Consider the following 27,558-nt stretch of genomic DNA (forward strand, 5'->3'; position numbering starts at 1 on the left):
TTCTGTGCAGCAGAGGGTCTTCAGCTTTCATCAAGTTCAGGCTGGATCAGGGTCGAAGGTGCGGGTTGTTTGTACCAGGGGCCCTCAGGGGGCTGCCTCGCCTCGAGCGAAGGTGAGGCCTGTGAACCCCAGGGTCCTCAGGGAGGGCTGGAGTGATTTGTGAGAGAAGACCAGTACATAGACGGCCTCCCTGTGTCTGCATCCTCCCCACCTGAGAGTTCCGGGAGGGAGGAGCCACAGAGAGAGGGAACCTAGTCTCCAGGGCTGAGAGGGGCAGAAAGTCACGGGTGGAGTCTGCCCGCCAGAGAAGTGTGCTGCCCTGTAAAACACCAGGGACTTAGTTTCCGGAGAGTTCACAGGAAGGGATACATTTTTTTTTCTTCCACTACAATCTCATTAAACTTCATTTAGGAGATAAGGAGCAGCCTTGTACCTGCCCACAGCTCAGCCATGCAGAGGCTAAATGACCTGAGTAGGGGATCACATACTGGGCAGGGAGTGGTCTTTAGCTACTTTGGGGCTTGGAGACGGTGGGAGCATCCTCCAGTCACCCGCACCCCCATCTCAGCCCTCACTTGCTGAGGTCCACCCAAAACTGGGCAAGGTGGAGAGGAGAACTGAACAGCAACTCAGGGGAGTAAGTCTCCTCCACTTAAGCAACATGCACGAGGACTCACTCAGCTGGAGAGGATGCTGCCAATAGAGTTCCTGTGAACAGAGGCCGTGCCTGGCCAAGGTTTTGTGTTTATTGGAGTTACACAGTGTATCATGGGCTATGCTGCAGAGGATCCCTTTTCAGCTTTAACGCCATCTCAACCCATCTCTACCAAAAATAGGAAAAAATGAGCTGGGAGTGGTGGCGCACGCCTGTAGTCCCAGCTACTCAGGAGGCTAAGGCAGGAGGACTACTTGAGCCCAGGAGGTTGAGGCTACAGTGAGCTCTGATGATGCCACTGCACTCCACCTGGGGCAATAGAGCAAGACTCTGTCTCAAAAAACAAAAACATACAAAAAAAAAAAAAGAAAAAGAAAAAAAAGTTATGTGCCCATTGAAACCACTCTGGTAGGAGGTACTACGACGGCCCCTGTGGGCGACTAACCCCCAGACAGGATGGAGACCTGTGCTCCAACAGCCTGAGACCAACATTCAGTCCAAAGAGTTGACTGCCTGGCCAAGTCCCAAGGCCCCAGGAGGCCAAGGGCTCTATTTCCCTGGGAGACCTGACTGCACAGACATCCACAAGGAAGCCAAAGGCTACACATACTTGTTGTTAAGTACTTCTCACTGGAAACTGGTAAGCTGGAATTTTGGTTTAAAAAACCCCACAGGCCGGGCGAGGTGACTCTTACCTATAATCCCAGCACTCTGAGAGGCGAGGGTGGATCACTTGAGGCCAAGAGTTTGAGACCAGCAAGACCCCATCTCTACAAAAAAAAAAAAAAAATTTAGCCAGGTGTGGTGATGCGTACCTATAGTCCCCAGCTACTTGGGAGGCTGAGGCAAGAGGATTGCTTGAGCCCAGGAATTTGAAGCTGCAGTAAGCTATGATGACACCACTGCACTTTAGCCAGGGTGACAGAGCGAGACCCTGTCTCAAAAAAAAGCTTTCACCTAAAATGGGTTTGCCAAAGCAATTTGCCCAGATACAGCCAACAGCAGCAATATGATTTTCACTAATGCATAAGCTTCCTAGCACATGACTGCCTTTCCATTAGTCTTCTGTGGTGCTCGCAAGCAGCTATACTATCTAAGCATCTCTCCTCACAGCCCAGTCATTGTTCATATGCCTCCCCTTTCAAATGAACTTCTCTAGGGCACGCTGGGCCCAGCTTCTGTTCCCCCATATTTGGCAGAGCTTCAAGTACTGATCCCAGCCCTCCTCGAGCTAAGATCCTGAGGAAAGAGCTTCCCATCAGCCCTTGTGCTCCAGGCTATGGCCCACCTGCTCTGCACACAGGACACCCACTCCTAAAGTGGATCACAGAGGCCAGCAGCTGTCTGTCTACAGACCACACACTTGTGGGGGAGTTAAAAGTCAAAGCAGGATGCACTCAGTATCTGTCACCTGCCAAGATCATCTCTTCCCGTTTGCCAACATGTGGCATCCCAGGGAATGCAGGTTGCCTCTGAAAGGCGGAGGCCTGCACAACCTGGAGCCATGTACACAGCCCGCCCCCCAACCCCACCCTCCCCTCCCGTCCCCAGGCAGGAATCACACAAGACAGAATCTTTGGAGCACTTGTTAATCCGTTATGATTTATTAGCTGTACAGCAGTAGATCCTCCTCCCCAGCTTTCAACCCCATTACATATTTTATTACAGGTCTCATGGTGGCGTCCTAAAATAATGAAAAATATCACACAGTACAGCTAAGTACAAAATGCATCAACCTAGAGTCTGATAGCTAACTGATGGCTCTCTTAAAAGCAATACACAGAAGAAAAAAGTGTTTGAAATCAGTAAGACTGAGGCTCTCTAAAAAACACATTTTAAACATGTGATAGTTCATGTGCAAGAATCACTTTTTAGTTTGTTTTGTTTCACATTATTTTCTTTTTTGAAGATCCAAAGTTTAAATTACTGACCTAGTGAAATTTTCTGGCCCAGCTTGTAAGGGCTGCTGTGACTCATTCATAATCACCCTTCCGCTTTAACAGAGGATTGATAAAACAACATTCAGCTACAAACAGCAAAGAAAATGTCGATGGGAAATCATAACTGAAAATTAGTTGCACAAGGTTCAAATGCTGGCTCCATGGGCTGGAAATCATGATCTTCCGCGTGGGCGTCCGTCACTAGCAGGCAGCAGTCTGGGTACTGTTCTGCTACATGATTGTGATCCAATTCCTCGTCAACATTCACACACTAGAGTCTGTGGTAACTTAATTTGCAAGTAATTAAAATGCTGGGTTTTCTTACACTGCACTTCTTTTCAACCTCTTAATTAATGGAAAAGATTAAAATGTAAAAAAAGTTATTTACAAGCTTGACCATACCAGAAACTTCGCCAGAAAGAGGCAAAGCTCTCAGGACAGGAACCGACCGTAGCATGCCGTACTACTGGTGTGCAGCTGACTCCGAGCAAAGGGAGTCAGGGAAAAGCAAAAGCAAAAAACAGTTTAAAAGTCTAAGTCCTTCCCAAGTCTGCATTTACAATTAAAAACTCTCTTGGGAAGAAGACCATAGAACTCTGGGAAACCTGGTGGCCATCCTGGAGTGGTTTGCCATATTGAGGGAGAGGGGTCAGTGTCTCTGTCTCCATCTAGAAAACTAGCGAGGCGTCACCACTGTCCTCAGCACTTCAAAGTGAACCCTCAGGGACTCAGAACATTCCATGATTTGCTAACATCAGACAGCAAGTTCTAGTTAAATCACATTTTTTCTAACATCATTCTTGAAGTTTTCGTTCTCAGTATGTTTGGTAAAATGGTGTAAAATGATGCTTTTCCCAAAGCCAAAAGAAGAAAAGAAGGGAGAAAAATTAAGATGTGGGCCGTTGAAACACAGCCCAGAGCAGTCCTGGCGACGCACGAGGCCCCACCATCACCGGTCCATCATGCTGAGGATCATCTCAGGCGTGAGGTCTCCGTTGGGGGCGTCTGTGGCGGCTGGCTGGGCCTCCTCTTCCTCCCCCTCCACGGGCTCAGCATCTGGCTCTTTTTTGACTTCAACTATAATGTTCTCAATTGCACCTGTATCCTGGTCTTCAACCTGAATGATGGCTGTTGCTGGCGAAGAAGAGCACAAACAAAACAAACGTACATTAAAGCCCCCAGGGATTACAAGGTTCTTTCAGACCCGACAGCAAAGGGGATGTCTGCAACACAGGAAGGCCTTAGTAGTGATACACACAAAGCCAACAAAAAAGACTTAAAAGATCTAAAATGTGGCCACATAAAATAAATCCCCAATACTCTATTCTAGCAAAGAACAAAATGCTGACGGTCACTTTCTAATGCCTCCCAAATTACACTTTAAAATCCTTAGTTTTCCTTCATGTCATAAACGTAGTCTTTACAATAGAGTGAGAGGCAGGCGAAAAGTGCAGACAGCACACGAGGACTCTGGAGTGTATGGTGCGGGTGACCCACCCAACAGCAAGGTGACATTTCTGATCCTGCAGTGCCCCACACCCAGGGCCCTCCCACCAGGTGGATCACTCCAGTGTGTGTAATTGGGAGAGGGCTGGATTCAGGATCTACAGTTAACCTCCTTTTCTGTGACAGACATGGGGCTCAGGGAGAACATTAAAAAAAAAAAAGATTAAATCTGCATTTGTTTAACCCAAACAGCCAGCTCTCAGGAGATCTAGAGAGACACAGGAGTAGGAGCGTGGGGACCTGCATCTCCCCAAGTCTGCTGTCCTTTGTGGTGTGAGGTGGAGGGTGAACACCTGTGCCATGTCCTCCCATAAACCAGGAGGCCAGTCCTTGAGTCCACAGGCCGGAATTTCTTAGGAGGGGCAATCTCAGCACAGACATTGCTTTAAGGCCCATCCTTTAAGATTTGGCTCCTGTCCACCCATTACCGTATCAATTCTGCCAGCTGACTGTGACTCTGGTTGTTTTGCAAAACCCACCCACGTTACCAGTACCCATCTTGTGGAACATAAGTACCCTTCTACTCTGGACTTGTTCTCCTTGAAATGTAACAGGCCTCTAGAGACTTCCTCAGATGTTCCTCAGTAAAAACTCCTAAAAAATCACTTCCTGAGAGTTTGTTCCTGATGAGACTGTAACTTGTTCTCATGGCTTAGTTCCCATCTTCCCAAAGAACATGGACCCGTCTGACTCCCTCACATGCTGGGAGGGGACGCCAGCTCCTGAGCAGAGCTGGGCAACTTACGCTGGTTCTGTTTGGGCTGGTTTGTTCTGCCGGGGGGTCGTCCTCTCCGCTTCTTGGCGGGGGGTGGGGCTGGGGTTACAGGCTGGGGCTCTGGCTCGGGTTCAATTTCCACAGCAGGCTCCTCTTCATCCTCATTGTCATCCAGATCTGGCTCAGCATTTTCTTCTCATGAAATCAGGAAGCACAGGTGGGGGGGTGAGGGAAAGAGTGGAAGAAGAAAAAAAAAACCCAATAATTATATGTTCTGTGAAGTCACGTTATGTTAGTAATAAAAGCTCATTTAAAAATGCTTTTGCTGGAATTTTTGCTATCAGAAGTAATATAGTAAACTGGTATTGTGGCAGAATTCACATTTTACGTGGAATGGATGTTACTTTTTACTTTTAGCTTTAAACCTCCGAATATTGAGTTTCAAATTCTTAGAGGCAATTCCATCTTATATCAGTTACATAACAAAATAGCATTTAAGTTGAAAATAAAACAAATGTTCCCTCTACTTACTATACGAGGATAAAGCAGGACACGAGGCCTGAGATGGGCCTTTGGAAATGTGGTCCTGCTCATCTGAGTGGGCAGAAGGGGTGTGTGTGTGTGTGTTTGTCAGGGGGAAAGACAGAAATTCACAGAGATGAAGTCTTGCTATGTTGCCCAAGCTGGATTTGAACTCTTGGTCTCCAGTAATCCTCCTGCCTCAGCCTTCCGAGTAGCTGGGACTACAGGCACTCAACCACCATGCCCAGCAAGACAATTCCTGATGCACTGTAAGGGTCTATCAACTAGGATAATTGGCAAGAGTTCTTCTGAAGCTATTGTTAATTTTTCTTCTTAAGGCCAAGTTTTTAGACTTAATTCCCAACCGTACGAGACCCAATGGGTCATTCTTAACCCCTTAACCTTCTCCCTAATGCTGGAATTGTCCATCCTTGGTAAAATAAGTGAAGGAACTTTGGAAGGCTGAGGCAGGAGGATCGCTGGAGGCCAGGAGTTTGAGAACAGCCTGGGCAGCACAGTGAGACCTCGTCTCTAGAAAAAATAGGCTGGGCACAGTGGTGCAAGTCTGTAGCCTCAGCTACTTGGGAGGCTAAGATAAGAGGATTGCTTGAGCCCAGGAGTTCGAGGTTGCAGTGAGCTATGATGACACCACTGCCCTCTAGCCTGGGAAACAGAGCGAGACCCTGCCTCAAAAAAGATAAAAAAAACAAAAACAAAAACAAAAACAAAAAACAGTGAAGGAACTGGTGTAGAAATAATGCTGACGAGGAGCCAGATAACACAGCTTTGAGTCTCTCAGCCAAAGAGTGCTTGTTCCTGTCGCTCATTACTGTGGCACAAAATGTGTGCTGCTTGCTTTCCTCCAAAAGCACAGGTTATTAATGTACACTTTCTTTCTCTGGAACAAAATGTTTAAATTTAGAGATCTGTGGGTAAATGCCTGATCTTCAGGACACAATGCCTTATTTCTCCGAAGTGAAAATGTGGGGGGAAACAGTGGTAGGTGGCAATGTGTCAAGAATGAGATGCTTCCCTGTTGAACTTACTCAAGCCCCCTATTGCCTAAGTTGGCCCAATGCCTAGAAAACGAATAAATTCAGTCAGAATTGGGAGGAAAAAAGCACACAAAGAAGGTTAATAGGGTCAAAGGCTTATTGGCTTGGAAATAATTTGGCAAAAACCCTTGAAAATAGCAGTAGACTCTGCTGGTCAATCTCTGTAGTTGGCCAGCAGGCAGAACTTCCAGGACAGGACAAATACAACTGGCAAGGCCTTTGTCACACAGTCAGTGGAATGGAGTCCAAAATGACTTTCATTTTCTGGGGGGGGACAAAGAGACACTAGGTCTGAGGCCCTGAAACAAACTCCATGCTCTACTAACCAGCAGCAGACAAAAGGAAGAATTACAGAAATCTATCAGAAACCATCAATAATCTCTTTAGCCTTAAGATGCTTCTGGCAATGTACAATTAGGGAGTGAAGCTGGTCTTCTTGGAGAGGAGCCACCTATGTGAGCAAGGCAGAACCATGAGAAAGAAGGGCCCGGGACAGAGTCTGTGGCAGCAGGAGGCTACACAACTAACAGCAACTATAGGATCCCCAAGTTCAAGTTATCTGCAAACACTAGTAACATGTGGGGTCTTCTGACATTTCTGGTGGCTCCCAAGAGTTTATTACAATACTTTCTTAGCCAAACAAAGGGATCTACAAAGATGCTCAGTTAAGAGATGTGTACTTTCATAAAAATTAAGCAAACTGACATCTTAAAGGAGGCATACACTTAAAACTCAGTGACCAAAGATTGCTAAAAAGATATTCTATTAAAAATGACATCAAAAATTATTCTGCTTACTGGATGAATAGTTTCCCAGAAACAGTTGAGAAAAGGAAGGCCTTGTTAAAATAAACAAAATTTTAAAAAGGTGGAATCTTGTCTGTCACACATCTAAAAACTTAGTGCTTTCACCATTAAGTTTTATAATAAAAATAAAATGACTGAAGTTCTCTAATGTGTTCATTTTTCAAAAATTTCAGCTGGGTGCAGTGGTTCACACTGGTAATCCTAGCACTTTGGGAAGCTGAGGCAGGAGGAGGATCGCTTGAGGCCAGGAGTTCAAGGCCATCCTGAGCAACAGTGAGACCCTGTCTCTACAAAAAACAGAAAAATTAGCTGGGCGTTGTGATATGCGCCTGTAGTCCCTGCTACTCGGGAGGCTGAGGCAGGAGGATTACTTGAGCCCAGGAGTTTGAGGTGAGCTATGACGCTACTACATTCTAGCCGGGGCAACAAAGTGAGACACTGTCTCAAAAAAATAAAATAAAACAAAAAATTTCATTCTTTCCCTATTATTTCTACTAACAAACAATGCAGAAGACTAAATGAGGAATCCTTAGGCACCATGTACAATCTCTCCAGTCTGATGGTGCTTCTTCTAGGGGAAGTGCATCCCCCTAAAATAAAACTCTCCACAACTTTTTCCAACAAAGACTTAAATGTTCAGTCACAGATGTGCCTTCTCACCTGGGTGCCAGTAGCCCAGGTATCTATATCATAGAATCTAACACTTTTGAACATGTCTGTGTGATCAAATGTGGCTCCCAAATTACCAACTCTTATACTCTACCCTTCTTTGTGAGGCTTAGTACCTCTAAGCATACCCCCTCTGCTTGGGTTTCATGACTTAGACACAAAACACCCCAAAGAGCACCAATCAAAGGAAAATAGGCAAGATTTTAAATTAAAAATGGAGAGATTAAGGTAGGAAGAGAGAGGCTGACCTTCACTGATTTGATCAACACATCTCAAGGCTAGGCTGACACAGGCAGTCAAACCACAAGTCAAGATGCTTAAGCAACCTTCTTCATGTCCATTAGATTCACTGCTCAAAATCTAGACCAGTTTCCTAAATGTAAAAGTTAAGAACATAGAAAAGAAACTCTGCTGGCCTTAGAATATCACTAATTTGAATAAACTGAATAAAGATATTAACGCTTTGGCTTTAACTGAACACTGCATATAATGTATCAACAAGCACTGGAATGCCACGTGGAAAAAAAAAAAAGTGCCCCAGGAAAAAATAAATGTATACAGACATTAGGCAAATTAGAAGTTTAAAGGAAATAAGAGTAACTTGCCCACCACTACATCCCAGCACATCCCTACATAAATATATTGGAAACTGGGCTCCAAAATCTGCCACATGTAACCAAATCAAGAAACAAGTCACTTACCACTATCAGAGGAATCTTCTTTTTTAGAGCGCATCTTTCTTTTCCTTCCACGTTTACTTTTCTTTGTCTCTCCTCCATTTTCCCCTTCTACGCCATCTGGACCAGCACAATTATCAGCATGTCTTGCCATGGTATTCTAAAAGGAACAAAATCCTCTTTCATACTACTAAAAAAGCTAAGATCAGACTGGAAGTTCTCTTTATTTCAGATTAATAGTATCAAAATCTGGGGTATTGATATTAAGTCTGAAAGTTCATTTATCTGCTAAGTGTGTCCTGAACACGCTCTCCCATTCAAGGAGAACGGATGAGGCCGGGTCCTCTGAGGGGTGGCTCAGCAGCTCACAGACAGGGACGGGGGTGATCAGAACAGCTTCCTCATCCTGTGCAGACCTGACTAACATGCGCCAGCCCCGCCATGGGAAGACCCAGGACACACTAAAGCTGGCTAAGGGGTGAGATGGGATACAGGTTTCAATTCACCTATAGAAATTTCTTTACCAATCAGACCTAATCTAAGATACTTCATCCCCTATCAATTAGTGGAAGGGTTCACATATGGACAGAAAACCTCGAGATAGGGATGACTGGCCCTTTCCGAACGATGGAGCATCTCTATATTTACAACCTGAGTGGAAAAAACTGCCCCACTTTGCAGGGGAAGATCAAGGATCCCATATTAAGAACCGTAACAGGGGCCGGGCGCGGTGGCTCACGCCTGTAATCCTAGCACTCTGGGAGGCTGAGGCGGGTGGATTGCTCAAGGTCAGGAGTTCGAGACCAGCCTGAGCGAGACCCCGTCTCTACTAAAAATAGAAAGACATTATATGGACAACTAAAAATCTATATAGAAAAAATTAGCCGGGCATAGTGGCGCATGCCTGTAGTCCCAGCTACTCGGGAGGCTGAGGCAGTAGGATCGCTTAAGCCAAGGAGTCTGAGGTTGCTGTGAGCTAAGCTGACGCCACGGCACTCACTCTAGCCTGGGCAACAAAGTGAGACTCTGTCTCAACAAAAAAAAAAAAAAAAAAAAAAAAAAAAAGAACCGTAACAGGGGAAGCGGAAGTTCTGACCCTTACCCGACGGGTAAATGTTTTCCCACACTTAGAACAGACGAAGGCCGCAGGGACGAAGTTGGGGTCATGGTAGCGTTTGAAGTGCATGTCAAGGAGCTGCTTCTGGCGGAAGGTCTTGTCGCAGTGGCTGCAGGCGTAGGGCTTCTCCCCAGTGTGGGTGCGCTTGTGCATGATCATGTGCCGCTCCTGAAACAGCCGGGGGTAGGGGTGGGGGCTTGAGTCTGGTCCCGAGCAGCTACCCAGCCACCGCCTGCATGCTCCTACCTGATCCAAGGCCTTTCTCACCCAAGGGTCTAGACTCCACACTGCTCGTGATGATAAAGCTATCTTTACGGGGGTGCAAAACCGTTTCCATAAATTCTAACACAGATAAAGCCGCTCACTACTGCTACCTGTGGCTCCCTCCTCAGCATCATGCCCCAGGACCAGATTCTTTCCCTTGCTTGAATCCTGGACTTAATTTTCACAGTTTTCAGAAGGAAGTCTGCCTTAAAAAAGGAGCTAAGCTGTGACTAAAGAAAACAGCAGCTGGAGAATGGGATGATACAACTGACAAGGAGCAAGACCCTTGATATTGCTGACATTCTTCACAAACCACAGCTTAACAATGCTATCCTTAAAAACAGCCACCATATTAAGAGACATAAAAAACCTTCTGATAATACCTGACACCAATGAGGCACCAATGGTTTTCTGATGGTTCCTACCTGTCTACAAGCGTAATCACACTGGTCGCACTTAAAGCGCTTCTCGTTCTTATGTGACTTCTGATGTTGGATGAGGGCGTAGCGCTCATGAAACACAGCATCGCAGTAACGGCATTTCTTGCCCTGCTCAATATAGGAATGCTGCTTTCGCAAGTGGACACCTGAAAGCAAAATACAAAGCCCAGTGTAACTTGTGCAAACAAAAACAAGCATTCTAATAAGTTAAGAATACATTTCTTCTGCTTCTTAAAAAAATTACTCTGGCTACTACACAGAAAACGATAAAAGGACAAATGGATGTGGGGAGACTAGTTAAGACTGCTGAAACAAGATAGGTGGCAGAAGATGGACAAAGGTGATGGCAACAGACATGGAGGGGAGGGGAAGAACTGATGAGCGATGGAGGAAGTTGGATCAATAGGATTCAGTGTCTGAATGTAGAGTGAGGAAGAAGGTGGTGTTAGGAATGACTTCCAGGTTTCTGGCTTGGAAAACCAGGCAGGTGTTAGGACCATTTACTGGGATAGGAATAGCTGAAGAGAGCCAAACACCAAGCTGTGTGTGTTTGTTTTGGGGGAGCATGACAGGAAGTGTTAGACCTTCAGTTTCAGCCATGTTGGATTTGAAATACCAGAGATATCAAAGTAGGGATGGGGATAGATGGCTACATAAGTCTAACTCAAAAGAAAGATCTCAAGTGGGAACATAAATTTAGGAGTCATTTAGGATTTGAGTGTGACCATGTCAACTGATGAGACTGCTAGGGCAAAAAGAGTGAAAATGAAGAGGATGGGTAATACTTTTTTTTTTTCCCCAGCATATTATGGGGGTACAAAAGTTTAGGTTACGTATATTGCCCTTGCCCCCCTGCCCGGAGTCAGAGCTTCAAGCGTGTCCATCTTCCATGGATAACACTTTTAAGAAATCTAAGAGTTAAGTTGGACACGGTGCATGCCTGTAGTCCCAGCTACTTGGGGGACTGAGATGGGAGAACTGCTTGAGCTCAGGAGTTTGAGCCCAACCTGGGCAACATAGTGAGACACCAACTTTTTTGTATGTGTGTGAGATACCATCCCTTAAAGAAAAAAAAATCTGGCCAGGCACAGTGGCTCATGCCTGTAATCCTAGGACTCTGGGAGGCCGAGGTGGGAGGATCACTGGAGCTCAGGAGTTTGAGACCAGCTTGAGTGAGAGTGAGACCCCGTCTCTACATTTGGGATCATGAATTTATGGTGCTGTATATCTGCTTCAGTTGAGGTGGTATCATGCCAAATTTAAAAGCATCATGGTGTGTGCCTGTAGTTCCAGCTACGTGGGAGGCTGAGGGAGGAGGATCACTTAAGCCCTGCAGTTTGAGGCTGCAGTGAACTACAATGATACCCTGTGTACTTTACCCAGGGCGACTGTGAGATTCTGTCTCCAAAAAAAAATCTAAGAGCTAAGACCAGTGAGAGAAAAAATTGTTTAAAAATGAGAGAAGGCTGAGAAGAACCAGTCAGAAAAAATAAGAAAACCAACAGGATGTAGTGTCATGCAGGCCAGGGGAGTGGAGTATTTCAAGGAGGGCATAGTAAACTATGAAGAATACTGCTAAGAGATCAGGTGAGACTGAAGTAGAATGTCCACTACATTCAGTGTGTGGGATCATGAAGTGATCTCAGCAAGAGTGGACTTTACCAGTGTGATGGGGTGTCAAGCCAGACGTGAGGGAAAGATGAGCGAGGGAAGATTGTGAGGGATATAATTCTTCAAGAGGGCTGGCTCTGAAGGAGACTAGAGGGAAAAGATTTTTTTTTTTTTTTGGGACAGGATCTCACTATGTCGCGCAGGCTGGAGCGATCATAGCCTACTGTAGCTTCGAGCTTTGAACTCCTGTGCTCAAGTGATCCTCCCACTTCAGTCTCCCAAGTAGCTGGGACTATAAGCACGCACACCATGCCTAGCTAATTTTTAGAATACATGAGCATGTTCAGAGTTGAAAGGAAAGACCAAGAAGTAAGACCATGAAGATGAAGGTAATGATGATGTACAGACTGCCATGAAGACAGGAATAGGGTTCAGGGAAGAGGCAAAGGGACAGGTCACAGACAAGACTGCCACCAACTCTCTAGGAACAGATGGGGAAAGAGAAGACAAATGCAGATGGAAGTAAGTTAGTAGGTTTGATAACAGACAATCTGGAATTTCAATCTGTTGCCTTTATTTGTTTTGTTAAGTAGGAAGAGAAGTCATTTACTGAGACCAGGGAGGAGGAGAGAAAACAGGAGGAAGTTCAGAGGTTAAAGGTAAGAGTGATTTGTTCAACTCTACATTGTGGTATGTGAGCAGGTACCCAGACATTTGTGGAATGGATGAACAAATGAAATCATTAAACAGAATGGAGCACACCTGACAAGAACAAACAGCTGGACTGCCCAGAAGCTACTGGGGCCCAGCTGCATTTGGGATCATGAATTTATGATGCAGTAAGTCTGCTTTAGTTGAGGTGATACCATACCAAATTTAAAGAGGGCCAATTCTGGGGAACGGAAATGAGGTAAGGGAAAGAATGACTCTCATTTTTTAATCTCTACACATGTTTATTACAGTAAAATCAGGTCTGCTTTAACAAGAGGAAACAAACTTCTTTTGGATTGGTTCTGGGAGGTAACTATTATTTGATAGCTTCTAGGCACTTAAGTACCTCATAAAGAACTCATTATGTAGGGTCTAAGAGGTATCACATGAGTATAAGACACCCAAGGTATTTATTTGCATCATGAAAGTGAATAATTTCAAAAACCTGCATAATCCAGAAAGTGACCTAATGGCTCGCATGTGAGACATTACTCATTTAGATTTCAGTTTTTACATGACAAGAACAGCATACCCTTTCCTTTTCCTGAGGACAGAGCCCCTTAAACCTTTCTAACAAAGTCCTTAATAGCAGAGTACAACACGTGACCCGTGGGTCTTACATGGAGCCCAAAGTCCTCTGCTTCAAATTCATGGTATGTCAGTTTGCATTTTGGTCAATATAGTCATGTTAATATAAAAATGTTTTAAAACAACTGTTATGTATCAATGAAAATAAAGTAATGTCTTAAAATACCAGCTAAATCGCATAACTTTCCTCAAAACCTTTTGAGTAAAACCAATGCTGAAGAAAGGCCATGTTTATGCTGAGGCTGGGTATGCTGACGTGGCCTGGGTACTTATATACACCCCAGTGTGAGAAACAGCTCAAGAGGACTCAAGAGGACTTAAGCTCAGCTTTGCCACTCAGAGGCTGTGTTGTATAGCTTTGGTAAAGACACCTCTCTGAGCCTCAGGTTCATCACCTAAAAAATCAGAATAAGATATGCCTTGATTACTTCATATGGTTGTGAAAATCAAATGAGCAAAAAAGTAAAATAAAAGATCTGTAAACTACAAGAATGTAACTAAATGTAAAAACATTTATAATAATGTTCAGGGAACAGAATGGCCAATATTTAGATTTCTATTTTTTTTGTTTTGTTTTGAGAGGAGTCTCGCTTTGTCACCTGGACTAGAGGGCCATGGCGTCAACCTCAAACTCCTGGGCTCAAGTGATTCTCTTGCCTCACCTTCCCAAGTAGCTGGGATTACAAGTGTACGTCACCACACCTGGCTAATTTTTCTATTTTTAGTAGAGACAGGGTCTCACTTTTGCTTAGGCTGGTCTCGAACTCCTGACCTCAAGCGATCCTCCTGCCTCGGCCTCCTAGAATGCCAGGATTACAGGTGTGAGTCACTGCACCCGGCCTAGATTTCTTTTTTAAATAAAAATACAAACGGAGAAAGCCAAGTGACCATATCTTTAAGTAACACTAAACCTTTATTGATAAATTCTGTCTCCATGTACACTCTAGCTTAACTATATACAGAAACAGAGTTACCACCAATCAAACAGTCCAACTACTTATGTTCTGAAAAAAATGGAATGGATTGACCTTAGTTTGAATCATACTATGTCACTTCCCTATTTGGGGAATGAAGGCTACTAATTAAAGGCATACTGTTTCCTCCCATTACAGCTCTCATTAATTTACAGATGAGCTATATTCAGGATAGAATCTTGTGGCTTGACTGCAATAAGAGAAAGAAGAAATAGAAAAAAAAAAAAAAAAATACAGCAGTTAAGGCATGGCTTTCCCTGAATGGCAGGTCATTCGTATAAATGACACATATGAGAGTCAGAAGGTGAAGCTTTTCATGGTCCTTGTATTTTCATGAATCCTGCAAAATATTTTTTTCACCTGCCAGTAGTTAATCTACTTACCCAAATCACTTTTTCGGGCTATGACCGTGTCACAGTGGGGACAGTGAAATTTGGCCACATTTTCTGTGTGCTTCTGTAAAATGTGCATCTTCATGGTACCACTCTGGGTAAACCGAGCATGACAAATATAACATTCATAAGGTTTTTCCCCTTAAAAGGAAATACAGAATGAACAAATTAAACAAATAAATACTATAATTTAATGGGAGGCTAAAGCAGGTGGTGGATATGCCCAACCAAAGAATCTACAGGGCTTACTCAGGAAGGCTGAGGCTCCGTCTCAGAGCCCAGTTCACATCTATCTTCAGAGATGACAAACAAATCCTAATCTGCTGCCGGCCCCCTTTGCTCTGCCCGGCTCTGCTCTGGAATCTATCACACTACGGCAATGCTTACCTTTGGGGGAGACTAGATGGAAGACCTGCAAGTTTTTCTTTTTACAAAAAGACAGCACTTAGGAAAACTGAACAAGTTGGGTTAAGTAATCTACCCAGAGGTTTTAAAAGTAAACCCTCTAGATTTTTATTTCATTTTATTTCTCCCTTAAAAGTATTATTTCCATGTGGTAGAAGGACTCAAGTTGAACAAAACCAAATCTATTCTCTAATGTATCTTCAGAACAATGAATTCAGAGGATATGCCAAAGAAGCATTCAATCATATACTATAATTGCCAGTCTTCCATTCAGGTAAGCAATGGGGCACGTGGTGGTTCATTGAGTCCTGTGGGATCCACTGAAAAGGAGATCATTCATACAACAAGGAGTGGAGAAGTCATACCTGAATGGGTTCTCATGTGCCTTTTCAGCTTGTATGTGTCCCTGCTGGCATAACTACACAAACTGCACTGGAACGGACGCTCTCCAGTATGAGAGCGAATGTGACGTTTTAATTTGCTGACCTGAAACACGAAAGCAACCGAACCATAAAACTTCCATTAACATAGACTACAACATGAACACTGTGGGTTTGGCACAAAAGCTTAGCTCTGAGGCACTGAAGTTAAGAATACAGGAAAAAATCTAAAAGATGATCTGTCTTCCTCTTTGTTACTTCTAACCTTTGCAACTTTGTAAGCATATCATAATCCAAGAGAAGAGGGTAAATGGATTGGGGGGGGAATGGATAGCAGTGTAGATGAGTCAAGAATGGTCACTGCTTATGATTGTTACCAATCACATGGTTCAATTTCGTTCACTGTCTTTTCTTAGCATTAACATTTCCTAAACAGGCCGGGCTCTAGGGGTCTAATTTATCGTCCTTACCATTGACTGTGCTTTTAGTCTCCTGCTGGGTACACTATTCCAACAGTGACTTTCCAACTTGATTCCAAGAAGTACTTTGAACACTCACTGATGTTTTTTTTTTTTTTTTTTTGAGACAGAGTCTCACTCTGTTGCCCAGGCTAGAGTGAGTGCCGTGGCGTCAGCCTAGCTCACAGCAACCTCAGACTCCTGAGCTCAAGCGATCCTCCTGTCTCAGCCTCCCGAGTAGCTGGGACTACAGGCATGCACCACCATGCCCGGCTAATTTTTTCATATATATTTTTAGCTGTCCATATAATTTCTTTCTATTTTTAGTAGAGATAGGGTCTCGCTCTTGCTCAGGCTGGTCTCGAACTCCTGAGCTAAAACGATCCGCCCACCTCGGCCTCCCAGAGGGCTAGGATTACAGGCGTGAGCCACCACGCCCGGCCACTCACTGATGTTTTATTTGAAATTTTAAGAAAGTATTCCAATTAAGACGAAAACCCCTGTACTTATAAGTGCTACATACCACAATTTCATACACAGTAAGTGGTTAAATAACTGTCCCAACAGCATTACTGAATAATTCTCTTTCCAAGATCTGTCTCCTTATCACCTATTAAATTCCCAAATGCACCAGGACTTACTCTGTTCCAATGAACTATTTATCTATTCCTGCTCCAATTTTACTGTCTTCATTTATTGTATAATTTTACAATATCCAATAGCACAAGTCCCTCATTCTGTTTTCAAATTTTTCTTAGCTAGCCATTCACATTTACTCTTCCAATTGAAATTTACAATCAACTTCTCATGTCTCTTCATTTATTTATGTGCTTTGGAAAAGTTTGAGAGGTGTCCTTCACGCAGATTTCACAGATACTGTTTTTTTGTTGTTCAGTTTATCCCTAAGTCATTTCGTTGTTATTAGAATTTGAACCATTTCATATCGTCCTATCAGTAACTACAAAAGTTACTGATTTCTGTATGCTTACCTTGTATCTGGACACCCAACTCAACTCTTATGCTCTAAGTTTTTTTAGCTCGTATTCTTAGATTTTCTCTGTGAGCAAATATGTCTGCATGAAACAAGTTTTGTCTTTCCATATTTTATTCTATTAGCTGAGACTTCCAGTACAATATTGAAACAGTAAGAATGGATATCTTGTCTGTTCTAGATTTTAATGGGAAGAGACTTCCAGCTTTTCAGAGTTAATTAGGATGGGTTCACTACAGGTTTCTAGTGTATAATCCTTATTTATTTTATTTTTTTTCCAGAGACAGGGTCTTGCTCTGTTGCTGGGCCTAGAGTAAAATGGCATCATCATAGTTCACTGCAACCTCAAACTCCCAGACTCAGGCAATCCTTCTGTCTCAGCCACTGGGTAGCCAGCACTCACCCCCATGCCTCGTTAATTTTTCTATTTTTTGTAGAGATGGGGGCCATGCTACGTTGCTCAGGCTGGTTTAAAACTCCTGGCCTCAGGCGACCCTCCTGCTTTCACCTCCTAAAGGGCATGAGCCACTGTGCCCAGCTATATGCCTTATTACATTAAAGAAGTTTTTTTCTACTCTTAACTTGCTAGGACATTAAACAGTTATGAATTTTATAGGTTTTTTCCCGCCGGTTACCCACAGAAATGATCGTGTGGTTTTTCTTTAGTCCTGCAATCTTATATCAATGATTTCCTAATATTGAACTATCCTTGTGTTTTAGATATACTCAATAATCATCTATCTTTTGAAGTTCGGTTGGTTAATAATTTCATTTAGAATTTTTTGCTTTTCTGTGAGAATCACGGTTTTCTTTGTGGTAGCATCCTTATCCAGTTTTGCTAACAGGGTAGTCTTAAGTAATAGTTGATAAACCTTCCATTTTTAAATGCTCTTGGGTACAGTTAGTTATTTTAGAAGTTTGGTAGACTTTGCCTGTAATAACACATGGAACAGGTAGGTTTTTTTTTTTTTTTTTTTGAGTTTAAGGCTCTTCACTGGCTTTTAGTTGAGATTCCAGATTTGGGCAACACTTCATTCTATGCCACAGAATGAGTGTTCCCGAGGTACTTTTTTTTAAACAGGTAAATCTTTCACACTCATTATACTTTTTGGGGGCGGGGGGAGGCTACGGGTGCAGGATTGTTAATAATCTAGTCAGATTTTCTAACTCATCTTAAATCAGTTTGGGTAGTTATATCCTCGTACTGAAATCATGGTCTACCCAACAGAGGTACCAACAGAAAGCTGAACACTCACTTCTACACTGGCGTAATCGCACATGGAACACTTAAATGGCTTCTCGTGGGTGTGTTTGTAACGCCGGTGCCGCACCAATTCTCCACTAGTCACAAAGGCCATGTCGCAGTCTGGGCACTTATGAGGACGAGTACCTAGAGAAAGGAGGGTGTAACAGGAAGAGCAAGATCAAGGGCACAGTTGATGTGGAGTTCAATGTGTGGCACAGAACTGATGCATGAGATTGGACCCTAGTCATCCCATCAACTGCACTGGCTTGAGAGTGGCTCCAAAAGCTATATGAGGCCCCGGCTGAATTTATAAAACTAACCCCGGGACATCAGAACACCCAACAAACATTTGGTTTCTCCTAATAACTCATTTGAATCTGTTGCCTTTGAATACACAAGCGTTCTTATCCCTATTTTGTGAACATCCTAGTCCCTATGGACAAAAGTTAACAGAAACACCATTCTGTTTCAATCTTTGCTAAAATATATAAAACATCTTTTATACCTTCATGTTGTATCGAGTTCACATTACAGAATTAATGGACATTCGACTCGAGATCCTTTCACACATCACATCTTAATGTATTATGACTATACATATATAGGGCCACTGGGCTGTCCATATCCTGACACTCTTTTTGTTTTTTAAACCACAAGCATATTAGCTTGTTTTCTATATAAATTTGTCTTGATAAGGAATTCCAGAGGTTTATCAAAGGCTTTACAAAGTAGTACTGCCTTTTATGTGATTTAAACAGATCACTTTCAAACATCTATAGTGTGATATTCTATGGTCCGAATGTCAACTCATCCAATATTTAAACATTTTTATGAATAATATACCCTCTACATTTGTTTTGTTTTTCACTGAAAGAATCTTAGTGTTTTCAATATATCCTCACATAGCAGCTCCATAACATAACTGATTAGTGGATGTTCTCCCCAGCCATTTTATATTCTTGAGCACCGCATTATAAATATCATGTTCAGGTAATAATGACAGTTCTAAGGAGATAAAGCTGACAGCACAACACAGTGCTGTCTTTACACACTGTTATTCAGAAACTAGTGACCATCTATAATTTTGAGCAGTGGTAAGAAGTGACAGCAAAGCAATCCCAACACCAAAACCAAAAGCAGGCTGCCTTTGAGAATGGAATTAGCAAGTGCCACGATGTAATAAACAGGACCAGCCACCTGCAGAAATGACTGTCCTAGAGAACGAACAGACTCTTGCAGACGGAAGTATGACTGGAGTATGAGAGTAACTAAGAAATTCCAAGGAATGCTCATTTGCTCAATTTGCTCCTTCAGTACCACAGGATGTAGGAGTGAAGGACAGAGTTCTTTCTGTGAAAGACGTACAGTCTTGTGGTACAGTTAAGCAAGTAAAACAATTAACAAGAGAAGGAAAGCAGCATCCATTTCTTTTACGATGGAAAGGTAAGCTGAAAATTAACTACCAGTGTGTTTTCCTAGTAGTATCTAGGGGAGAGAAGAGGTCTGCCTTTGGTAGACATAAGCATGGCAATCAGTAAAGAACTGGACACTGCAATAGGGCAGGGATGTCCCTTAGGCTGCCCCACATGACCACCTATGTCCCTCTGCTCAAGGTCCATCCTTACCAAGTCACCATTCAACTGCTACAGCATCTTAACATAGGCAAAAGCATCCCCTAGAATGCAATACAGCTGCATCTAAAAAATGAAAAAGTGTATTCCTCACCATAAACTGATACTCTGGTATACACATCCAACTCTTGTGGGTTTGGTTAGTATGAATCAGTCCTGCCAAAATCAGTTCTGGGTAACCAGAAAGACCGCACTTCTTATTTTCAAAGACTGAACACCCGTGTCAACTGTGGACTCTGGGTGATGACAGCATGTCCACACGAGTTCATTAATTGTGACCAAGGGACCACTTGGGGGGTTGGGGGATGTGAAGAGCAGGAAGGCTATGTGTATGTGTGGGCTGGGGTACATGGGCACTCTGATCTCCCTCTCAATTTTGCTGTGAACCTAAAACTGCTCTCTTAAAATGTCTGAGTAGAAACTAGGGAGATGTTAAAAAGTGACTAAGTCACATTAGCAAAAAATATACACAGCATACTGCTCATAGGCCAACACCCATTTGATCATGCTCACTTGACAACCAGCATTATCAAATCAAAAACAAGAGCTGTCACATAAAATGAGGAGGAGAATACGGATAGAGCTAAAGCTCTATGCATGAGGTAGAAAATATGGATAGAAGCTATTCTGCATGAAAAATGGCGAGGACTTGCAGCCAAGTGCCTACACCGAAAACAGAGTCCAGAAGACAGCCTAGAGAGAGGTCCAGCACGGTCTCTCCACTTTAGTGACCTCTTGAAAACTGGTCACAGCCTACATGAAGCTAGTATTAGCATATCTGAACACTAAAGTATGTATGGCACTCAAACAAATGTTTGAATTGCCAGAATGATGCCTTAAATTTTCTATCCTGAGATTATGAATTACTTATTTGCCTTGAAGTGAAACAACCAGAGACAGAAAAAGCCACCGTTTTTATAAAGGCAGGATTTTACTTCTATGTCTAATATTCTTCCTCATGGTGCCTGGCATTTATTGCCTGAGACTTTTTAGGATCATTTTTGTCATTGTTGTTAATACCTCAACAATACAACGGTAAAGTCTTCAGGAATTATTCAAGGTTACCTAGCCTTTTCCTGGATCATCATCCTTATATAACTTGGATTATCTCCCACTAGATTTCCTTTACATTTATTTGCCTGCAACCAAGTGTATTTGCTTACAATAAAACCAATTTTACAAAGAGGGCACCATAAGAAAGAACAAAAAACTTCCCAATGGAATTAGCTTGAACGGTAATTAAAACCCAAGTTTGAACCTTGGCTATGGTATAGCCCCCAACATTCTTATCCAGCACCTGTATGTGTGTTAAGGTGGTTCCTCAGGAGAGTGACTGTTCTGAATGCCCTGCCACAGAGATGGCACTTGTGTGGTCTCTCATCAGTGTGGCTTTTCATGTGCCGATCCAAATTTGAACGCCGTGGACACGTATAACTGCAAAGCTCACACTGGAATGTCTTCTTTACACCTATATGTAAAATAAAACACTTACTTGCCACAGAGTTTCAGCGTATTAAGATGAATCCTAATGTTAAATTTCTACAAATGTATTTTATTAGCTTTTTATAACTAAGCCCAATCTAACTCATATTAAATCATAATTATCTCATATTACTAATACATTTACTTCTCTTTGGTATTTAAAAAAGAGCACTCAAAAACAAAAAAAGTACTTAGCCTGGTTAAAAAAAGTGGTACCCACATAATAACCTTTAAAAAAAAACAATTAAAATAGCTTGCATATGCACTGTGTTGAATGCTTTATCGCAAAATGGTTTTATGAAAGTACTATGAATAAACTCATTTTACCTTTCTTTTTAATTTTTGTTGGCTTTGGAGGCTTCATATTACCAACCACTTTCTCTGCATTAACCTCCGACAGCAGACCCTCCTGTTGCTCTTCCTCAAAGTCATAGACAGACACATCCACATCTTTGCCCTCCTCTGTGTAACGCAGTTTGCTTTTTTTGGTTTTCTTTGTTTTTTTGGCTGGTGGCTGATAGTCTGGGTCTTTTTGCCAACTAGGATCTTCCTGAGGCGGAAGTTCCCCTTGTTCTAGTGTCTCCACCTCTCCATTGGCCCCCACTTTCACCACCTGAAACCCTTCAGGCAAGGGTAAGGTGTGGCATATCATGGGTTCACTTTCCGCAAGACCCTCTTTAGACACTTCATTCTCATAAGCCCCCTGAAGTTCTTCTACTGAAGTGGTAGCAACAGGTACAGTCACAGGAACAGGTACTTGAACAAGCTGAAGCTCTCCTATGTTTATGGGCTGTTCCTCCATATTTACAACCTGCAGGGTTATAATCTGGGTATCGTCCACAGCAGCCTCCGCTTCTGGAGCCACTGTGCCCTCCATTACTTCAGTCTTCATCTGAAGAAGGGTAGGGTCCAGCTGTTCCATCATTACCATCTGTACACTGCTGTTGACATCCTGGACCACCTCACCCCCATCTGTCTGGTTCTGGGGTAAGTGGCAGGCATCTTCTTCCTGGCCCCCTTCCCGGCGTCTCTGGTAAGTCTTTCTCTCCTTTCCTTTAATAAAAGTTTCGGACTCCTCCACGATGGCTTCAACCGCCTCACCTTCCATTTCCCTTTCCTTTATTAAAGGAGAACAGATTGTTATTTAAAATAAAGTTTGTCTAAATAAAAACACGCATTTTAAAACAAAAAAGACTCCTGGTGGATGAATGAATGAGGCATCAGTGGTGGTGGTTGTTTTAAGCTTCCCTTTGGCCAATAAGTGGTTAATATTAAAAAAGGCACAATAGACATTATGTGTCCACTGATGGAAGAAAAAAATACCACCTAAAGCAATTTTGCCAAACAAAACCAAAAATTCTGAAACTGATTAATTAAGACCCTAGATCCAACTACCAATTAATAGGAAATTGGTGACAGAAGATCTTATACACTATAGGGATGAAATCAGCGAAATCTAGACTGCAGGAAACCCTGCAGGATTAAATGCTTGGTTTCTTCTGCAAATAAATGACCAGAAGGAAAAACCGGAAGGATAGAGGGAGAACCTACATATAGATCAGAGGTTCCTGACCTGCCTTCAGGGACATTTGGCAGGATCTAGAGACACTTTTGGTTGTTACGACTACCATCTCAGGGTGAGATGTGCTACTGGTATCTAATGGGTGGAGGCTAAAGATGCTACTAAACATCCTAAGAGGCACAGGTCAGTCCTCCACCACAAAGAATTATCAGGTCCAAGATGTCAATAGTGCTGAGATTGAGAAAGACTGATACAAACAAAAGAGACTTAAGAGACAGTAACTAATCACAATGCCTGAATCTTCTTGGATGTGACTCAAACCAATAAATAGTGAAAAAAGTAAAACACAAGACTGGAGGAGTAAGTTCCAGAGATTTATTATACAATATGGCTACTATAGTTAATAACAATGTATTGTATACTTGAAAATCACTGAGAGTAGATTTTAAGTGCTCTCACTACAAAAAATGTGAGAGAATGCATATGTTAATTAGGTTGATTTAGCCATTCCACAATGTACACATATTTCAAAACATCATGATGCACATCATAAATATATATAATTTTTATGTCAACTAAGAAATTAATTAAAAATAAATCTTAGAAGCAGTGATAGAGGGCAAGAAACAGAAAAAAAAATTAAAAATAAATCTTATACATTTCCTCTATCTATTTAGAAAACACTGGTAGACAGCTGGGCATGGTGGTACATGCCTGTAGTCCCAGCTGCTGAGGATGCTGAGGCAGGAGGAGCACTTGAGCCTAAGAGTTTGAGGTTGCAGTTACCTATGATGACCCCACTGATCTCTAGCCTGTGCAAAAAAGTGAGATCCTGTCCAAAAACAAAACAAAACAAAACAAAACAAAAAAAATAGGTGAAAAACCAACAAAAAACCATTGGTAGATAGCTTTGCTGGTTTTAAACGAAATTCTACCGTAGAAAACATGCTCTGTCACAGTGGTTTTTTTTTCTTAAAGCTTTATTAAGGTATAATTGATATACCAAAAAATTGCAAATATACCATATTATTAACTACAGGTAGTATATCATATAGATGATCTCTAGAACTTATTCATCTCGTATAACTGAAACTTTGTACCCATTGGGCAACAATTCCTTACTTTCCCCTCCCTAAGTTCTTTTCACCCTGTTTTTTGGAGTCAGAATCAGAACTTAGATCAAGACTCCTATGGCCCTGCTTGCAGAACCACACAAAACTGCCTTCTATGTTATACCACCACCGTGAAATTCATCTCTCTCCCCTATGAGATTATGAGTTCCCTGAGGACAAGGACCACGTCTAACAAGTAGTTTTTACTCATTAGCACTGTGCCCAGTCCAGTAAGTACTCAATAAATGTTTTGAGGCTGGGTGAGGTGGCTCACGCCTGTAATACCAGTGCTTTGGGAGGCTGAGGTGGGAGCACTTGAGCCAAGGAGTTAGAGACCAGCCTGGGCAACACAGCAAGCCCCTGTTTCTACAAAGAAAAAAAAATTGGCCAGGCATGGTGACACATGCCCGTAGTCCTAACTACTTGGGAGGCTGAGGTGGGAGGATTGCTTGAGCCCGGGAGTTCCAGGCTGCAGTGAACTGTGATGGCACCACTGCACTCTAGCCTGGGCAGCAGAGTGAGACCTTGCCTTACAAATCCACCAATTCAGTTTCTGGCTCTGAAATCTTGTGAGTAACTAGAGTGTCCAAATATCTAAGAGTAAAATAGGTCTCAACAATCATCTAATTTAAGGCAATAATCTGACCTAACAATTCAAAATTAAAATTTAAAGTGTTTCATATTTTTAGCCTAATCACAAACAAAGCTTTTGCTACTTCTATTTAGAGACGCTTTTCTCCGATTCTCTGTCCAGGCACCTTAACACTATATCTGTGCTAGCAGTCAGGGAAAGCCCCTTAATCCAGGACCACCTGTAAGGTAGTAAAAAGGCCATAGAGAGATGGGCAAGGCCTGGTCCTGCATTCTAGGAGTTACTGTCTACCATAAGTGACAAAATAGGTAGTACAATGATTCAAGGCAAAACTAGGTATATTTGGAGAAAGATAATATAACCAGTTGTGGTAGCAAAATGGTTCATAAATATGAAATCTGAATGGAACCCTGAAACATGGGCAGGACATTCAAAGGCAGAGTCTGGGGGTGGGGGCAGTGTGTATTTTGCAGGGGAAGGGGTTGGATCCCTAGGCAGAATACATTACATATGAGAATTAATTATGAGAAAAGAGTAAGAATTGGCTTAAAGCATAGGACAGAAAGGGTATTAAGACAGGTGGTAGATGTGTTGGTTGTGGCCAGTTTGGATGGTTCTGAATAACAAAATAGAAAGACTATATACCTCATACAGTTGGCAATGGTAAACCACTTATGCTTTCTGGGCAGGGAGGTTAAGATTCACTCACTTCACAAAGAATAGGGCTTGATTTCCTCAAAAAGTGTGTCTCTATTTTTGTAAAAAATGCATGATGCATTTAACACCCTCTGGCTTTCAACGCCTCTCAGCATCTGACCCCATGATAACCTATTCAGACTTACAGCTTGCTGCTCTCCAGCACGCCTTCCCCTTCAGTCAAGCTGTTTGTCTTTTCACAGGAACACAGTTGTTCCCACTGCCATTTTCCTCTTTTTGCTCTGTACTTTAAGTCCTACCCACTCCTCTCAGATCACAAGAAAGCCTTCTGAGGTGCTGTGGCCATTACTTTGCTCTGAATGTGTTTGCTGATAAACTAACCACACAATTTTGCACTTAAAATTTTCTCAAAATGATCTATTTTCCCAGCTGGGTATGAAAACTCTTTGAGGGCAAAAGCCAGGCTTGAAGCAACCGACATTTTTGGACAGATTCAGCAAAGCCCACCATCTGCATGGAACAAAACAAGGCTGATGGAAAACTGAAGTTGGTGGGTTGCCAGTCTGGTTTGTTCTGCCATTACTTTCTTTCATTAGTCCCTTGTCTCAACCAAGAGAAAAATTCTACAACATTCAATGCGAAGGCCTCTCACTAGCTGTTCTGTAACAGCGGGGACAAATATAACAAAAATTACTGCAGAAAGTGGGGGTCCAGGGACATCTGTAGAGTACTTTAAAATTTGCCAATAAATTAAAAATGTCTGAGCAATGTGCTTAGATTAAGATCTCATTTATACTTCTGATTGCTAAAGACTACTTTGAGCACGATTCTAACTATAATTACTTTTATAAACTCAATGTTGTTCAGATGAATTATTTTTGGGATAGGAATTCTCTATACCAGCACTGTTCAATAAAATTATAATGTAAGCCACAAATGCGAGCTTCTGTGAAACTTTAAATAAAAATTTTTCGTATTAAAAAGTAAAAACAAGAAAAAAGAAAAGGAAACAGGTGAAATTAATTTTAGTAATCTATTTTATTTAACCCAATATGTCCAAAACATTACCATTTCAAGGTGTAATCAAAAAATTATTAGTGATACATCATTCATTCATTTATTTAGAGACAGGGTCTCACTCATTCTGTTGCCCTGGCTAGTGTGCAGGGGCGTGATCATAGCTCACTGCAACTTCAAACTCCTGGGCTAAAGTGATCCTCCTGCCTCAGCCACCTGAGTAGGTAGGACCACAGGTGTGGGCCACCATGCCCAAGTAATTTTTAAAAATTTTTCTGAAGAGATAGGGTCTCACTATGTTGCCCAGGCGGGTCTTGAACTCCTGGGCTCAAGTGATCCTCCGCCTCAGCCTCCCAAAGTGTTAGGATTACAGGTGTGAATCACTGTGCCCAGCCTGAGATACTTTATATTCTTTTTTCATATTAAGCCTTTGAAATCTGGTACATATTTTACAATTATAGCACATCTCCATTCGTACTAGTCACACTATTAAGTTCTCAACAGCAATAAGGGGTTAGGGGGTACTATACTGGAGAGCACAGCCTTCTATCTTTGTCACTCTAAGTATAGTCTGAAGACCAGCAGCATTGGTGTAACTCTGGAGCTTGTTAAAAACACAGAACTTCAGGTTCCACCCCAACCCAAAGAATCTTATTTCATAATCTAACATACTGTTACTGTTCATCTATTTTTTCTTGAGAGTTTTCCAGGCCATGAAGGTCCTAAAGTAAGTATTGCAGTAAAGAGGATGATAATCCAAATGTATGAAGTTAGGAACAGAAAAAAGGTCTCATTTACCTCAATGACCTTCTCAGAAAAGTTATCAAAAAACAAAACAATTCACATGCTGTGAATGCTAATGTGGTGGCCCTGCCAGAGAATCACTACATAACCCCAGACTATTTAAATATCCTCAATAATAAAATTGGTGGAGGAAAAACATTTCATCTCTGAGCTCTCTGGGGTTTTGTAGCACACAATTTGAAGAATGTAGGAAAAAATCCATCTTATCTCTGCTGTGAATTTGAAAACTTAAAATGTTAGAAACTGCTTGTAAATAACCAAGTCCAACCTAAAAGAGGTCAAATTATAAATCAGGTAGAAAAACAATTGGTATCAAGGAATACAAATCGAAACCAACTGTGCTGCCAAGGAGTTGAGCTGACAGTATTCTCTCACTGTGAAAAAAACACATGGCATAAGATCCATGAACAGCAGCATCTACTCAGGTCTTAAAGCTGTACCCTCTATTTTCACAGAAAAACATCAGACACAAAGTAGCAAGCCACCAGCCTCTCCAATACACTGCTTAGAAATCTCAGTGCATCCCCTCATGCAGCAGACCCTTTTACCTAACTTACTCTAGAGGAAGAGAGTCTCACTTTTGAATCAATAACTAACAGAACAGGCAGGGCCAGGTCTC

At 42.3% G+C, this 27,558-nt stretch overlaps 1 protein-coding gene across 5 annotated transcripts in view; it reads right to left on the bottom strand.

Annotated features, from left to right (window-relative positions):
- Window positions 1–2,228: 2,228 nt before the first annotated feature.
- The window catches only part of CTCF (CCCTC-binding factor), a 57,488-nt gene continuing 32,158 nt past the window's right edge, over window positions 2,229–27,558 (bottom strand). Inside the window, exons 3-12 of one of the 5 annotated variants that reach the window (XM_069456605.1) lie at window positions 21,563–22,352; window positions 21,051–21,221; window positions 18,133–18,266; window positions 15,413–15,533; window positions 14,634–14,783; window positions 10,352–10,512; window positions 9,648–9,830; window positions 8,570–8,705; window positions 4,847–5,008; window positions 2,229–3,723 (exon numbers count right to left, since the gene is read on the bottom strand). In XM_069456605.1, coding sequence (XP_069312706.1) covers window positions 3,545–3,723; window positions 4,847–5,008; window positions 8,570–8,705; window positions 9,648–9,830; window positions 10,352–10,512; window positions 14,634–14,783; window positions 15,413–15,533; window positions 18,133–18,266; window positions 21,051–21,221; window positions 21,563–22,343 — 2,178 coding nt within the window. In that variant the 5' untranslated portion in view covers window positions 22,344–22,352 and the 3' untranslated portion in view covers window positions 2,229–3,544. Of the gene's footprint in view, window positions 3,730–4,846; window positions 5,012–8,569; window positions 8,706–9,647; window positions 9,831–10,351; window positions 10,513–14,633; window positions 14,784–15,412; window positions 15,534–18,132; window positions 18,267–21,050; window positions 21,222–21,562; window positions 22,353–27,558 lie in introns of all 5 variants that reach the window. The other 4 variants (XM_069456603.1, XM_069456604.1, XM_069456606.1 and 1 more) reach the window with 4 other exon arrangements.

Source organism: Eulemur rufifrons, chromosome 23 (genome assembly GCF_041146395.1).
Source record: "Eulemur rufifrons isolate Redbay chromosome 23, OSU_ERuf_1, whole genome shotgun sequence".
In the NCBI taxonomy this organism is placed as follows: domain Eukaryota; kingdom Metazoa; phylum Chordata; class Mammalia; order Primates; family Lemuridae; genus Eulemur; species Eulemur rufifrons.